At 26.3% G+C, this 16,599-nt stretch overlaps 1 protein-coding gene across 1 annotated transcript; it reads right to left on the reverse strand.

Annotated features, from left to right (window-relative positions):
• Positions 1-1,056: 1,056 nt before the first annotated feature.
• On the reverse strand, positions 1,057-11,162 carry LOC129965374 (uncharacterized). Its single transcript, XM_056079207.1, has 9 exons — positions 9,567-11,162; positions 8,593-8,634; positions 6,387-6,956; positions 5,596-5,749; positions 4,680-5,181; positions 4,008-4,177; positions 3,225-3,354; positions 2,699-2,911; positions 1,057-2,246 (listed from the first exon to the last, which is right to left on the reverse strand). The coding sequence occupies exons 1-9, from the start codon at positions 9,613-9,615 to the stop codon at positions 2,106-2,108; spliced, it is 1,971 nt and encodes a 656-aa protein (XP_055935182.1). The 5' UTR covers positions 9,616-11,162; the 3' UTR covers positions 1,057-2,105.
• Between the last annotated feature and the right edge of the window lie 5,437 nt (positions 11,163-16,599).

A 16,599-nucleotide genomic window follows, 5' to 3' on the forward strand; every position in this document is an offset into this window, starting at 1 on the left:
AAATTCATCACATCGAATACATAAGAAAAGGGCACAATACATTTATATATATATTGCATACACATATATAAATTTTAGCAGAATAAATGCAGTTATGAAAATAAAATTATTCTTCCATACTAATACAATTACAGGTTTATAAAACTTCTTGATCCTGAGAAATATATATCATGCAATAAAAAAATTATTTTTTATATTTAATGGGAAACAATATTGAATCAGAATACATAAAATCAAATTAGTATTCATATACATTACATGATGTAAATTTTATAGATATAACATACAAAACAATCAATTGAGAATGATCAACATGAAATGATATATATGAACAAGAACACTTGTAGAGATTTAAATTAAATTTCAATTAAAATGGAAGACCTCAGAAACATCTTCATCATGGGTCTTAGAAGAAAGAAATCATAAGATCACATTCAAAGTAAGTCAATTAAAAAATTTAATTTTACTTTGTAAGTTTAGTGCAAAACTGCCTTTATAAAAGGATCATTATCAATAATTAGCAAGATATTTTCATGGTACACACTGATAACTTATTTTCATACAATTCTACAATTCCAGCATCTTATTTTATTTTAAAAATTAATTTATATGATTAAAATAATGCAATAAGCATTGTTTTGTATCACAGAAAAGGCTATTCTAGACATGGAAACTTTAAAATACTTCCATACGACTCATCTATAATGTAAACTATTTAAAATGATTATAAAAGTTATAAGAAATATGTCTAGGTTGAATTAAGAAAAACGAGTTAATACATAAAATGAACTGCCAAATGCTCTTCCAATTGTATTTTAAACAGTATAAAGCTGAATATTTTAGAAGACAGATTTTTGAAAAGTTATCATTTAAATGCTACTTAAAGCATAAACTATGAAAGCTATAGGAAATATGTCCAGGTTGAGTTAGAAAGTAAAGTCGACAAAATTAATGTTAATATTCAATCACTTTAAGAATAATGTTTTTATTTCATAAAATATGCTTAATATTTTTATTTTATAAAATATTCAAAAAGCAAATTAATAAAAAGGGGATTACTTTTTATTTCAGTGATAAAATTGGTCACAATCTAATAAGAACTAACTTATAAAATAGAATTCAAAAATCAAAGAATAGCCTTACATAAAACTGTATGCAGATTTGGATAATGTAATAAAACAAACCACAGCAGTGGACTTCCTATTTCCCGTAGAGTATATCAATGACATTACAGGAAGGAACAATATGAGGAAAGTAGGGAATCATTTTTAAACATTGTATTTCATTTAAAATTCATCAAACTATTTACATACTTTAGATTATTAGTGCTTTCTTACTGAAATCAATTGTAAATTTAACAATAAATTTAGTGTTAAATAAAAGAATCACAATTTTTTTATTATTAAACTAAATGTTAAAAATATCTTGCCAGAATAATTTGGGTTGCAAATTTAATAGCATATTATAAATTTTTGTTTAATTTGAATTTCAAATTAAAGAACATTTTATTTATAACAAATTTGTACACGCAAGTTGTGTACTACTTAAAAAAATAAAAAGTGACACCACAGGAACACTTGATGGTAGAAAATAAAAAATCATGTATAAAATGTAAACAATTTAGTGCCAACTAATTTCCAGAACTAATAAAGGCATATTAAACAAAAAACTTTACAGCAATCACAATTATAAATGATTTTGTCATTTCACTCAGAAGTGGACTGTTCAGAGATCCTGTTTTCAGGTATAAACAGAAGATTCTGACATTTCACAGTAGTTCAACTTGCACTCCCAAAAATTACACCCACCATAGTGCTAACTGTAAGCCAAATGCTTGAATAGTCAATTTAGGAGATTCATTGACAAAAAATAAATCTCTTGTGTAATATACACACACAAATTTCTTATTTCATAACAAAATAAATGCTCAGTAGCTTGAAAGTGGTAGAAAATATCAACTGAAGCAAAAAACACTTCTCTGTACGGTTTACAGCAATCCAGTTTGCTCTTGAGGATTCCATCCTGAGAAAAATATCACGAGTAACCTCATGACAGTAGATGATGTAAGCATCCTTAGACTCGATTATCACAGTAGAATGAAGCTTTTATGTTATGTTGTAGACAATTCGTGTGTTGGTAGATGTCCAGTGTAGAACTGTATCCACAGAAATCTTTCTAAGTGCAGCAATGTGAGCTGCAACATGTATGGCCATACCAGGATGGGAAGAATTAGTACCTTTGGGAACCTACGCAAAAGAAATATTAATTAAAAAATAAATAGAGTATTAAAAATGGACTCATAGCAAATCAAAACATTTTGTAAAAGTTATAATAATTAACCTTCTAGTTATAAATAAATTTGTACCTTAATCCAATAGTTCTTAGATCATTTTAAAGTTGAATAATTTCATGTTATTAAGAAATGAAAATGTTTTTTGAGCTACATTTTTGCTGGGATAAAACTTAAAATTTCTAATGCAAAAACTGCCTAAAAAAATATTAATATAAATTTGCTCATAGCAAATAAATTTAAGGTTTTTAGTTTTGGAGCAAAACATTTTGAAAGACACTGTACACTAAAATGAAATATTCAGCAGTCAGAAATACTGTTTAAAGTATATATTTTAAAGCTATATATTTAGATATATATATGACATTATGTGGAAGGGAAAAAAAAAAAAAAAAAAAAAACACTTACCACTGAAGGTACAAAATAAGGTGCATCTGTTTCTAGTAACAGACGTTCTAAAGGCAACTGCCGAACAACTTCATGAGTTGGAGTAGCAGAAGGGAATGTCACCAAGTTTGTGATTCCAATGAAAACATTAGGAAATTCTTGTATCCACTTTTGAGCCCTTTTCCAGCTACCAGTGAAGCAATGCAAGTGGAAAATCGTGTCTCTAGGTAGTATCTAAAAGAAAAAAAATATATGCATATAAAAATGTGATTCAATATGCCAATGATGCATGAACTACATATAGGAAATATTTTTATAATCATTTAATAAAGACTCACAGTCCTAAAAAAAATTAAATCCCAAATGCCATTCAGGCATTAAGACAAAAATGCCAAAATAAAGTTTCAATGCATCTTACAAGATCAAGATACCAATTAAAACATATTTGGTGAAATAATCATTATATTGATAATTAGTAAATAATGAGTTAAATAAAGGTTAAGATTACCTATACATGATGAGAGTTATTTATAACATTTTTACTTACTTCATGCATAATTTTAATAGTATCAGCATCAGCATCCCGACAATGGATTACCAGCCGCAGTTTCCTTTCTTGGGCAATTCTTAATTGCCTTCTAAATGCATGATGTTGTTCTAACTTTGAACACTGATTTCTAAAGAAGGAAAGACAAAAATTACTTATTAATCTTAAAATTCAATTAAACAAACTATAAACAAAACAGATTAACTCTCTCTCTTATTTTATAGGGAGATTTCAGATAAATAAAATTTAAAGGCCTGCTGAATCAAGCCGTAACCCTAGATCAGTCACAAAAATTTAGTAGTAAAATAAGACAAAATATCTACCAAACACAGATGCAGTTTCTTAACAAACTCTGCAACAAATTTTCTTTCGGTGGAAACGAATTAAAAAATTTCTGTAAGCATAATGACAAGAAAATCTAAAGATCTTATATTAGAAATGAAGACAGAGAGGATCTTTAATAGCATGAAGTAATTAAATGCAACTTTATTATCACCAAAATAAAAATCAGTAATGAAGTATGAGTATTAATACAGAAAACAAAGGTCTCATATTATTAAATGGTATTCAGATACACTTTTATACGTCTGGCAGAACTAATGAACTTATTTCTTGAACCATTTGTATCATTAATTATAATCAATTTTTAATTATCCATAGAATAGCTATAATAGTCATCATAGCAGCAATTGGTTCTCTCTGCTATGAATGAACAGTGAAATTTTGATATGGAATGTGATGAATTTGTAAAAAAATAAAAAGTGATTTAAACCTCTAACTTACCCCTTTGAATAATCCAATCCAATTTCGCCTAAGGCTTTAACTTTTGGATGGTTCAGAGCATTTAACAAATCTTCTTCTGTTTTGCCATCATAAAATTTTGCTGATTTTGGGTGACAACCAAAAGCTCCCCAAACATTATCTTGCTCAAGATGTTTTTGCCACATTTGTTTCTGTAAAGAAGAAATGTATGTTTAATGTAACCTTTATATAAACACAGTTTTTATTTTAGTTTGAAAGGGAAGAAGGATCCATTAGTATTTTTTCAAACAAGAATATGGTTGTCTAAACAATCTGACATGAAAACAAGAAAAACATTTTTGAATTAAATCATAAATATCCTTTGTAAAAATCATACATGCATACTAATTAGCCTTAAATCTATTAAAATTTAAGAAAAGATTTGAAAATGGACAACGTACATCTCAGTCGACAATAAAAGAATTGTTTTTAAAGAAAAAATTTTCTTTTTCATTAAATCTGAATAGAACTGAAGTACAAACTTATCTAACAATTTTTGAAAAATGTTGAGTACTAAAAAAAGCGTTCAAAAGATAACAATCTTTTCAACCTTGTTTCAGATTGTTTTTAAGACAATTTTTTAGATGTATATTAAGATATTTAAAAAGTTAAGCTGATAAAAAAATAAAAATAAACTTTCAATAAAATCCTTACCTTAGCAAATGTCAATGGCTTGCAGAAGACTGCTATACAACCCTTATAGCTTTGCGGATAACTATCTTTATGCTGAGCCATATAATCAGCATATGTACCTTGAAACTTCTCACGAGCCAACAATAAATCAATATGACAATGAGAATCAAAGAAGCCTGTTGTGGATTTCAGAACCATCAAAGAAGCAACATCATAGCTTGCCAACTTAGCTACATTATTTTTATTCTTGTCCATATGATTATTATGAAATGTCTCACAACAGTCTACATTACTACTTCCAGATTTTGAATTTTTTGGCCCTGTTTCTTTTTCTTGATATGACTTCTCATACAAATATTGCTTTGTATTTTTATCAATAACTCCAGTACTTTGATCAGTTTTGAATCCAGATTGTAATTTGCCACGGAATAAAGAATTCTCCCCAGAAGATTTTTCATTCTTTGAAAAATTTCTTCCAAGCATTAATTCTAATTTTATTCCATCTTGTTGATGCATGATAGACCTAGAGAAAAGAAAAAAAAAAATTATAATTAGACAAATGTCAATGAATGGAAATAATGACTTCCGTACATCACTCGTAATATTTTAACACACAAAATAGAGGGAAAAGCTAATTGTAAAGCCTTTTATTTTTTTAAAAAAGTCAACTCAAATAATGTAAATAAAATAATAATAGAAATAATCATAATAATTTGAATTTATATAAATTACAAAGAAGAAAAATTATTACTGGTTTGATTGATTTCATATTAAAAATTTAAAAAAAAAGTTAAAATATGCATTTAATTCAACTGTCCCATTTTTATTTATGCAGTAGAGAAAACATGTTGCAACAATAATGTTAAAACAGAAATTTATGAATAGATATATACATTTCATTACGATTAAGATAATATTTAAACATGTAAATATTTACCTATCATGTTTTTCGAATTTACATTTTTCATTAGTAAGAGGAGCATCTTTCAAAGAACTATTTGCCGATGAAAGTGAATTTCTAGATGACAATGGTGAAATATTGAAAGCTCCAAGATCTGATGGATTATACATTGCAACTGGAGATATTTCCCCTGAAAAAGTAAAAACACTTTTAAATTCAAAATAAGCAGCAGACAACAAGTAGTAATTAAAATAAACCACAATAAATATTTTTTTAAAAAAGAGCTATATTCGCATAACCGCAAGAAAAATAATATGAAGGAAAGCTGGGAGCACACACAAATATTTTAATAATAAACATGACCATTACTGAAAAAAGAAATCTATAAATTCAGAAAATTTGAGATTAAAGTTTATATTAAAACCACACTATATCATTGACTGAAATAACCTTCAACTATCTAAATTTATATATGCAATAGATATCTTATAAATACAATTTTTCAACTATATGATTTCGAATACCTAAAGGCAAATCTTTCAGAATATGTAAAGATAACAAGTACTACAAATGTACCGAAAACTGCTCTGCATAGAAAAATATAAGGAATCTATATGATTTCACAATAAATTTCAGAAATAAGCATTTATGTACTGCCAAGAGAAAAAAAAAAAGTCACTTATTATTAACTCTTAATGGTAAACACTGTATTTGAAAATAGATCCATAAAATCAGAAATTTCAATTTTGTTAACCAAACATCCTTTCATTGAACCAATTTTGTAGAAAAACATCAAAATTTAAAACTAAGAAAAACAAATATCTTACCAGATGAATCGGTCATGTTTGGAGGAGAAAGGCTAAGACTGGAGGAATATTGATCAGGAAAATCAGACTTTAGTTGCTGCAATGCCATTAGACGGTTCTTTATAATCCAAGCATCAGTGTCATCACTAGGAACCATATTTAAAGTTTCTTGAATTGAAGCCATGTGAGTATTCCTTACCCAGAAATGCAGATCAGATAAAGAGGTTTCAGTAACATGATTGGTTGGTAAATTATACTCATTGTTGTTCTTCATTAGGCAAGGATTTTGAAAATTTGTAGCCATTGCGTCTGCAGGATTGGGAATATGCATACTAGGTAGATGAGATAATGATGCAGCTTGATTTTGAACTGTGTTCAAACTTTCCCGATCAAATGCACTTTTTGTTAAAAATGGGATGGCTTCACTATCAGGACTGGGTGACGAACTACTCTCATTCATATCTATCAGGAGAGGATTTTCACAACTTGCAGCCATAACTTCAGTGGATTTCGGCTTGTGTGTATTAGGTCTATAAGCAGATGCAGTTTTATTCTCAGTTATCTTACATTTTCCCTTGCATGCTACAGGATCTGTAAATTAAAGACTTATTAATATACAAATTTGATCGATAGTATTACTTAAGTATTCTGAAAAAATTACTAAAATAATAACACTACAATAATTAAACATAAATTAATTTGACTTTTTCTACATACTGTACAATTTTATTTCAAGCCCTGACTTTCACAAATCATCTGTTGAAAGAAATTTATACGGATTTGAAAGAATTCGATTTAATCTAAATTTTCTAAATCTGTTAAGTGAACAAGTTCAAATTCTCATCCCATTTTTCTTACAATATATAAAATTTGCACAAAATGCAGAAATGTGTTTAATACTAATTAACACCAATGAAAAAACACATTCTAAGAACAATTCCATTAAATACTGCAAAAGAAAATATATAAAAAGGATTCCAGATTATTTTTCTTAACATACAGGGGAAAAAAAAATCAAAAATACAATTTTAATATTTTTCTTGTTTATACATAGATACAAAATTTTTTTTCGCTTCATGACTACTTATAGAAGAAATCATGAAATTATAATTCATATTCATTATAAATTCATTCACTTTACAAATGACATCATTTAAATCGTGCAAATTTAGAAATTATGTGTCAATAAAATTTTTCTTTTCTATTCAATTTACATAACATTAAAAAAAAAAAAAAAAACTTTAAAAGAAAAAAAATCTGAACTTCCTCTTGCATCTCAGTTTCTTATTCATCACAAAAGTAGTGGGAATTCTTTCCATATGTCCATAGAATTCATGAACAATAAAATAAATCTTAATATGTTATAGATGTTTCAATGATAGTATTACATTTAGTTGAAAATTTATTAGCAAATGCTGCACTCGTTAAATGAAATAGTCTTGAATTTTGCTAGCCAAACAATTATCATATATGTTTAATCTTAATAATATCCATTGCACATATTAATTTTAATAATAACTCTTCTGGCTAAGTATTTTAACAATCCAATTGATCACAGATCGAAACAATAAATAGAAACAAATACAGCAGTAGATTGAAATGAATCATGCATTAAATTTAAAATAGCAAAAATTCTAAAAACTTTTAATCAATCACAGAACTAATAAAATTTGACAAAATTTATATAAGTTTCTCATTATCATCTTGATACAGATGCTTTTGTGAAATACGTTTGCTTTTTGTCCAATAGTCTATTTCATAGAAAGGTATGAGATAGATGCACCCTCCCCCCCATTATTATTATTATTATTATCAGAGACGAATCATATCAATCAAGAGTATGCCAACTTAATTAGCTAGGAATCGATGGCTATGTTTCTTTGATTAAATCTACATATATATATATATACATTTTTTTAAGCATCATCTAAACATATCATGATTAGATTTTATTAAGGATGACAATTGGAATTTTTCAGAAATGATAACTGCCAGAATTATGAGGGATTTAAAGAGGGCAAAGTCCTAAATTTGATATGATATTTTCCCCTTTCACGGTTTTGAAAAGGATTGACTCATGTTTTTAAATCTATCCTATATCAAAAATTGTATCGGTGATATCATTTTACAACAAGTTTAAGAATACAAAACCTAACTCAATATAAAAAAAGAATAGTAAACAAATAATGAAGATTTACCAGAAAAAAAGAATGTTTTAAAATCTTACCATTTTGGGAAAAAGACGAAGAGCGAAGTGCAGATTGGAGGGCTAGAAGACAAATATACAAGTCAAAATTAGTTTTAAAATTTAGATAAAGCACATTTAAATAAAATTTTAATACATAATATAACAAGACAACTCAAGCAGATAAAATCTTAACTGTATAATAGATTAGATTAAAAAAATTGTAATTGAAAATATGTCAAAAAATTTGATCATTTTAAGGACAAACAAATCACAACAATATTGCAGAATGCCTAAAGGTTTATGAAAAGAGTAAAATAATTCATCTTAATGGATTTTCATTTTTTTTTTAATCTTTCAAAAATTGAGAACTTCAAAATAATTTTAAAGACAGTAGGTAAAAATTTGAAATAAATAAGATAAAAGAAAAATTAATCATCATAAAAATATTATACCCATGCCTCGACATAATATTTCACTTTGAAAAGTAAAAACTAACCTTTTTGAAACTAGCACAGTTAAACATAATAGAATAGAAAACTTCCCTGAATGATCAGCATCAAATAACATATGTTTTTTATTTTACTAAAAATTCAATACACAATAATTCTAATCTACTAATAAATTTTAATCTAATAATAAAATAAATTTTATAAATCTGATAATAAATTTTAATGTTACAAGACATAAAAAAATAATAATCGAATATTTCATTTCCATTATCACATTAAAAAAACTTCAATTCTATTTATAAAGAGTTTATAAATTATTAAATTCCTACTTTGCAAAAAAAAAAAAAAAAAAAAAAAAAAAAGCAATTGCTACACAGAAAGCAAGCAATTCAAGTCTTCCTTTTTTTAATTTGCGTTAATGTCGTAAGTACAACACTAAATTGGAATTTGATCAAAATACCAACACTTCATAAACAACAAAAAATGAAATAAATAAGATTATTTATTAATGCTTATTCATTAATCTACTATGGCAGTATTTTAATAAAATGATTTATTATTTACCTTTGTTGAAAATCCTCCGTTGTCCGACTGATTCAAGTGCCTGCTTCATTTTTATTGCAATCCAGACGAAAGCGATTTCAAAACAAGCGGGTGAGAAAATACTAACACAAGAATAAAACAACCAACACTATGTGAAAACAGCGTAAGAGTGTGCCAAGCGTCTTCCAAGCGTGGTAAGTCATTGCTTTTCTCTCGCCAAATTGGCTCAGGAATCAACCAATAAGCTTTGACAGAAGAATTTCCAGTCACCACTAATTGATGAATATTCAGAGAGGGTTGCAAAAGACAGCCGCCAGGTTACCATGTTAGGCTGTTTATTACATTAACGTTTCGTTAGAAATATATCAAATTAAAAAAAAAAAAGCTAATATTTTGAATTTAAACAAAAATAATTTGCAAATTGACAGTAAATCCGCTATGATTTTAAATGTTTTATTATAAACTTGAAATTTAATACAAACAAAATGTGTTCATATTTTGAAGAAATTAAAACACAATTTGCTATTTTAATATACAGCAGGTTAAACTTCTTGTTTGTATATTATTAAATTCTTTACATAAATTTCAAATTATATCCTTCGAAGAATTCACATTCTTTGCTTCCCTATCAAACAAAATTCTAGAAAAATTGATGTTCAAAGATTTTCCATTGATTTTTTTGAAGTCCAAATATTTTCGAAAAATTTTCTTGTAACTATTAGGGTTATAGGAAGGGGGAAAGAACAGTGGCATGTTTTCTAACATATACATTCTAATAATTTAAATAAAAGTATTGAAAATTTCCACACAACTTATCTTAAAGTCATTTTAAACAGCTGCCAAGTTTCTAATTGGAAGTTTTAATTACCCAACATGTGCCAGTCCTAAAATCTTCATTTAATATTAAAAACTTAAATGTAAAAAGCGACTTAAAAATAAGACTGAATTTGTTTAAATTTGGGGTATATTGAATAACAAAGGTATAGAGAATTGTTTTTCTATAACCAAGTAACAACTCTAACAATGCATATCATCAAAGGAATCATTGTCATAAAAATAATCAGCATACTATGAAATTAACAATGATACATTCATTTATGATACAAGCATTAAAATTGTGTTGTCTAATAAATTAGTGTTGTTAGCCATAAAACTGTGCGTGTGTAAATTCGTTTAATCCACGTGTTCTTGGATTCGTGGCCACGTGTTCTAAGCAAAACCAATTATTTATATTTCTGTTTTAACTGAAAAAAATGTTTTATTCGTGTATTTATTTTTAGATTCTATTTCAAACAATTTCTCTAATTATGCATAATTCACTAAGTTTTCCGAAATGAATTTTTTTTGTTTTGTTTCTATATTTAAAAAAATCCATCCTTGCCTATTCTTTCCAATCTATGAAGAGCAATAAAAAACACTATTTAAAATTAACTTCATATTTTAGAATACTTTTATTCATGTTCAGTCATGTGAATATCTTGTAATAAGTGTAGTTTTGAATAAGCATCATGTAAAAGAAATTAATTTCAGCTGAATTATGATAAAAATTGCACATACTTATATAGAAATTTACCAAAATGCCAAATAGGTAAATCAAATTCTTCTTGTTTACTTAGAAGTTTGTTATATCAAGTTTGGACACAATAAAGTTTCCTAAAATTTCTCTATTTAAATTTTTAAAAATTATATTAGCAGAGCATATAAATAATTGAAAGTTGTGTCTAATACAAGACCAGAAAATTGAGCCAAAACGTTTTATTTTTCTGGCTTAGTGCAAAAATATTTTTAAATGTTATAAAAAGAATTCTAATTACAGTTTTAATAATATAGTATTTTGAATAAGTGATTTCATTTGCATTTTCATAATTACTGAATTTCATCATTTTTCTCCCCGATATTACTTAATAGAGATTACGAATACGTATCTGATAATTTAATGAATGGACAACTAGTTCTGTTAAATTGATTACGTTTTAAAATTTCTTAAATTAATAGTTTGTGGTTGTTTTTATTGTTGATTTGATTCAATCTATGCTTTAATAAATTCATTCAAAGATGCATTTGTATCCAATCAGACTATAAGTAACAGTATTTTGTTCAAGCATGCTTTCCACCATCAACTAAGAAACTACAAGAATCTGTTAATTATTAAATAGGAACCAAAATATTAACTACTTTAAGTAGTAATATTTAAATGTAATTATCAATTTATGCATTTGTGGAAATTTAAACACTATGTCCAGGTTTTCAAAAAAAAAAAATAATAATAATAATAATAATAATAATACTAATTTTGTTATAGCCATTTAATTTTTCAAAAATTTCTTTCCTGGTATAGGATTGTCAAACTACTTGTTATTTTGATAATGAAAATGTGGTAAAAACAGTTGCAAGATTTTATTCAAAACTAAGTTTTATTTTTCAAGTTTTTGAACACTTATAAATTTTTGATGATATTAAGGGGAAAAAATATTTTTTTGAATTGGATTTTATTTTTACAGTATGACAAGTGAAAAAAAAAATTACTATGATTTGAAGAGATTGTCTGAGATTTGAAACTATACAGCATAGCTGGTAACTACAATTTCAAAAATAATACAATCTCAATCAATAATAATAATAATAAATTTTTTTCCAAGAAATTTCTTTTGTTATCCATCTACGTTTTTTATAAGATTTAATAAATCACATCAAACAGTTTATACTTAACTCCTCTATTACTTACTATTTAGAGAAACAATAGATAATGGAATAATCTATGAACTTCTATTTTATTTTCCTTGGAAATAGTGAGAGTTAGCTACGAGAAATTTCCCATCTAAATTATGTCACATATGGAAGATTAAAGAATATTTTAAGGAAAGACATGCCCACACTTTATTACAAAGAATGGATCCACTGAATGTTTACTATGAGTATTTATATAATTTAATACTTTTAAAACTTAAAGTGAATCAATTCCTAACAAATATATATAGGATCAGTTTTCCTTAAATTTTTTAGGATTAAGTCTCGTTATCTAATAATAATAATGGATGATTATACTGTCTATAAGTCCAAGACACGATTTATTTATTTAATATTTTTCAAAAAGGTTTGATGACAAATGTGCGAGGATATTACATAATTAAAATTTAATACTGGTACATTTCTATTCAATAGAGAGGTCAGCTGACCGGGAATCCTCAGAAAATTCCGAGAGGTTGGAAAAAAAATCAGGGACATTTATTATAAACCTGGAAATTTTTTGATAAATTTTATTAAATATAATTCGCTGTTATTTCTTCTTAGGCAGAATGAAACACAGATTTTCGCAACTAATGAAAATCAAATTTTTACTGATAGTCTAAAATAGACTATGGAGGAGAAAGATTAACTACCATATCTAATTTATTGGGTACATGTTTAAATATATAAGATTTTCGCCTAAAGTTTTTGTTGGCTTGTTTTCGGAACGTCAACTTATCGACGTAATTAGCGAAAAGGGTTTTGCGCACTATGGAAAAAGACAGCCTAACTAAAAGCCAAGATCCTGTTACTGTTATGATTTTAAGTTTTAATGGGTCTCTTATATTTAAAATAATACATATGGAACCCCTTTCTTTCTTTGAACGTCAAATCGATCTCACCATGTGTTACAAGAGAGAAAATATGAATTTTGGGTATTAATATTCAAAACTGGTTGTAAAATATTGACGCATTATTATAATTCCAAAATAATGTATTTTAATCAAATAAGTATTTTACATTAATTACTTTTTCCTCTCTTTTCGGGGACCTTTTTGTTGAATTAGGAAATATAGGACGTTATTGCTATTAATTTCATAAACAAATTTTGTGTGTATTTTTAAACATTATTTATAGGGATTCACTAAATTCTTCATATGGATGTCATTGCTCATATTTTCTTTTCACATTTTCTTTAAAATTTTATGTTTATCTAAAATTCCCCATACATTCAACAATTTACTTTATAAATTAAAAATAATAAAAAACACGAGATATTCATTTGTTTTAATACATGATATGTACAAATATCTCTTGTTATTTATCCAAAAAATTTTTGATCAAGAAAGAAGCGTTTTTCTTATATGGTTTGATGTATATGATACTGTTTGACACAAAAACTTATAAAATTCATCCATACTATCGTTTTTTTAAATTTATACTTCTAAAAACTTGTTCATTTTATGCAATAAAAAAAAAAAGATATATTTTTCGAGCTAAACATTGATCTAGTGAGCGAGCGATTTATTATTATTATTACAGTTATTGTACAAAATATCACCCAATTTTTGTTCTGATTGTTATGTTGACAAACAGTATCAATAAGGGAGACCCCACTGAAAGAAAACAAAACATTTCATTTTTAAGCACTCCCCATTGTGTATAAATTTTTGGAATGCATTTTCGTGAGTAAATATAACAAACATTTCTGAGATATGACTGGCTGTCTAAAAGCTCGGTTAGATGGGCATATTCCAATAATTGGCTACTTTTGGTTAATATATTTGCAAAAAAAAAGGGGGAGGCGGGTTTTACATAATTGAAGCTTATCCGAAATTCAATAAATGAAAATTATCATTTTTTTCTGAGAATTAAATTTTATTTTAAATTCATTTTAGATAAAAGAGTAGAACATTTTTTCAAATGCAGTTAAGAACATACTGTACAAAAATTAGAGAATAAAATAAAACGACATCATTTTGTTGATATTAGAAGTATCCCCAATAATGTCAGGAAAATTTAAACAGCAGCAATGCTGGCCACCCTGAGTCCTTGAATATAACTAATGAGTCCTTGAATATAACAGAAATTATATGATTATATAATTTATAGCAAATGTGGCTTAGAATTATTACAATAAAAACATACACACTTTAAATAGGATAAAAATAAGCACAGTAATAACTTTGCAATATTGTAATTTTATGAAACACTGGAAGAGAATCATTACTTCTGAATAAACCCCCAGAATGAAGAATTCTGAAATACTTCATTGATGCTTTTACTAGTAACTTGTGTGATGCAGTATTGTTATATAAACTTTAGAATGATATTCGTAAACCATTTTTTTCTCCTTCAAGTAACACTAGAAGTCTAATTTTGAAAAATTGAATTCCTTTCAAAGTTTATCTTTAGGAAGCTATTGTACTTAAAAGGCTTTCTTATTTCTGGATTTTAAAAATTTTTCATTCAGGGTCCTGTCTTTATCACTTTTCATTCAAGTTTTATTTCAGATATGTGCAATCTGATCACATTAACGCAGCCATTAGAAAATATCAAAAAAAAACCTTGCATGTGTTGCACGTGGAGCAGTCAGATAAACAGAACTGATTAATCATTTATGTTCAAATTAATATGGATTTTTTCGGTAATATCACTAAATGAATAAATGGGTTATATATATATGTATTCACTCTACTTTCAAAACAGCACTTCAGATTTTTTTTTTTTTTTTTTTGCTTCTTAAACAATTTTCATATGCTTCTATAGTTCTTGGAACAGTTTTAAATGTTTTGTATGTCGCTGTTGATCAAACAGATATGGCCAACTATAAGTTTCTGAAAGCGAGACTCTTTACAAACAACTGACTAAAACATTTTCAAAAAAAAAAACAAAAAAAAACAAAAACATATATTTTAAAAATACATATAATTCTTTTTTCAAGGGAAGGATTCTTTGAAATAGCACTCTAAAAAATAGTAAAATGAAAATTGCTGAACTACAACATATTACAAAAGTAATCATGGAAACATATTTAATATTAAAATGGTTTGATGGAAATCACATTATTTTCATAGGTCAATTTTTACTGTAACATATAATAGAATTTAGAATAGTCTCATGTTATTTCAATTAAGATATACATTTATTCAATGAATTTCTGAATTTGTAGCTTCAAAAGAGATTAATCAACAATCAAATATCTAATACGAAAGCTGTGAAATAATTTTTAGTTCATTGGAAGATTTTATCTATCCACTGAAATATTTCACTAACTATGTTTGTGTAGGAAGTAGGAACAAATATTTTTTTTTTTATAATCTTAAAAGAGAAATTGACTATTGAAAAATGTCAGAAGTGATTAATTATCTTTAATTTGTTTTCAAAAAGATGTCAATGCTACAGGGTTCTTAGTAAACCTGTATATTTTCTTAATAATTTAGACTAAATAAGAAAAAGTAAACAAGTACATCCAATCATTAAGAACAACAACATTATGAAAATACAAAAAAAAGTCCCTTTATTCAAAAAAAGTTCTCTTATAAATTAAGTTCTATAAAATACTGTGAAACTAAAGGATATAGAGAAAATGCAAAACAAAGCAAAATGACATTTGAGGAAAAAAATAAACTTGAGTAATGTTAAATTAATCCTGAGTTCAAAATTAATCATGAGTTAAACAATGCAATATATATACTTAAAAGCTATAAAGAAAAATTTTCTTTCAGCTAAGGAAAAATAAAAAATCTAGCAGGAAGTTTCTAATTGCATGAATGTCATATGAAAAAAGTGAAATAACATATTTCTTCTTCACCTTCATTTGAAAATTGTAATTTTTAACTCTTACTCGCTCTAAATTTAAAATTGGCAGTTTATGACAGAAAATATGGCAGTTGAATTCACCCACATTAATAAAAAAAATAATAATAAATTTATAATACAGCCTTTGAGGTGCATTGAGACATCATTACAGCTATATGTGTGCCAAATTGCATGATCATAAATGTGATTGATTTGTCTAAGTAATACAGACACATACATTTTCTTTTATAAGTATAGATATATTGCAAAATAATAATAAGAAGAATTTTACAGACATGATAGACACTAGAGGAAAAAATTTTACACATAGAGTTATGGAATAGTAATTTATTTACAATTACATAAACTCAATTCTGAGTTGAGCAATGCTATCAAAATATATTTCGAGAACTTAAACACTTTTTACTAATACAGAATCCTTATATTCATTTCTAAATAATTATATATTTAATCCTTTAACATTAATTAAATAAATAATTTCTACCAAAATAAATCAATATACATT

The sequence above is a fragment of the Argiope bruennichi genome, chromosome 4 (genome assembly GCF_947563725.1).
Source record: "Argiope bruennichi chromosome 4, qqArgBrue1.1, whole genome shotgun sequence".
NCBI lineage: Eukaryota > Metazoa > Arthropoda > Arachnida > Araneae > Araneidae > Argiope > Argiope bruennichi.

Excerpts from the sequence above, each read along its gene's own strand:
- LOC129965374 (XM_056079207.1), bottom strand. The coding sequence starts at position 9,615 with ATGAAGCAGGCACTTGAATCAGTCGGACAACGGAGGATTTTCAACAAA. Across the intron at positions 4,178-4,679 it reads AGCCATTGACATTTGCTAAG|AAACAAATGTGGCAAAAACA; the intron begins GTAAGGATTTTA and ends TCTTCTTTACAG. Across the intron at positions 2,912-3,224 it reads CTATTAAAATTATGCATGAA|ATACTACCTAGAGACACGAT; the intron begins GTAAGTAAAAAT and ends TTTTTCTTTTAG.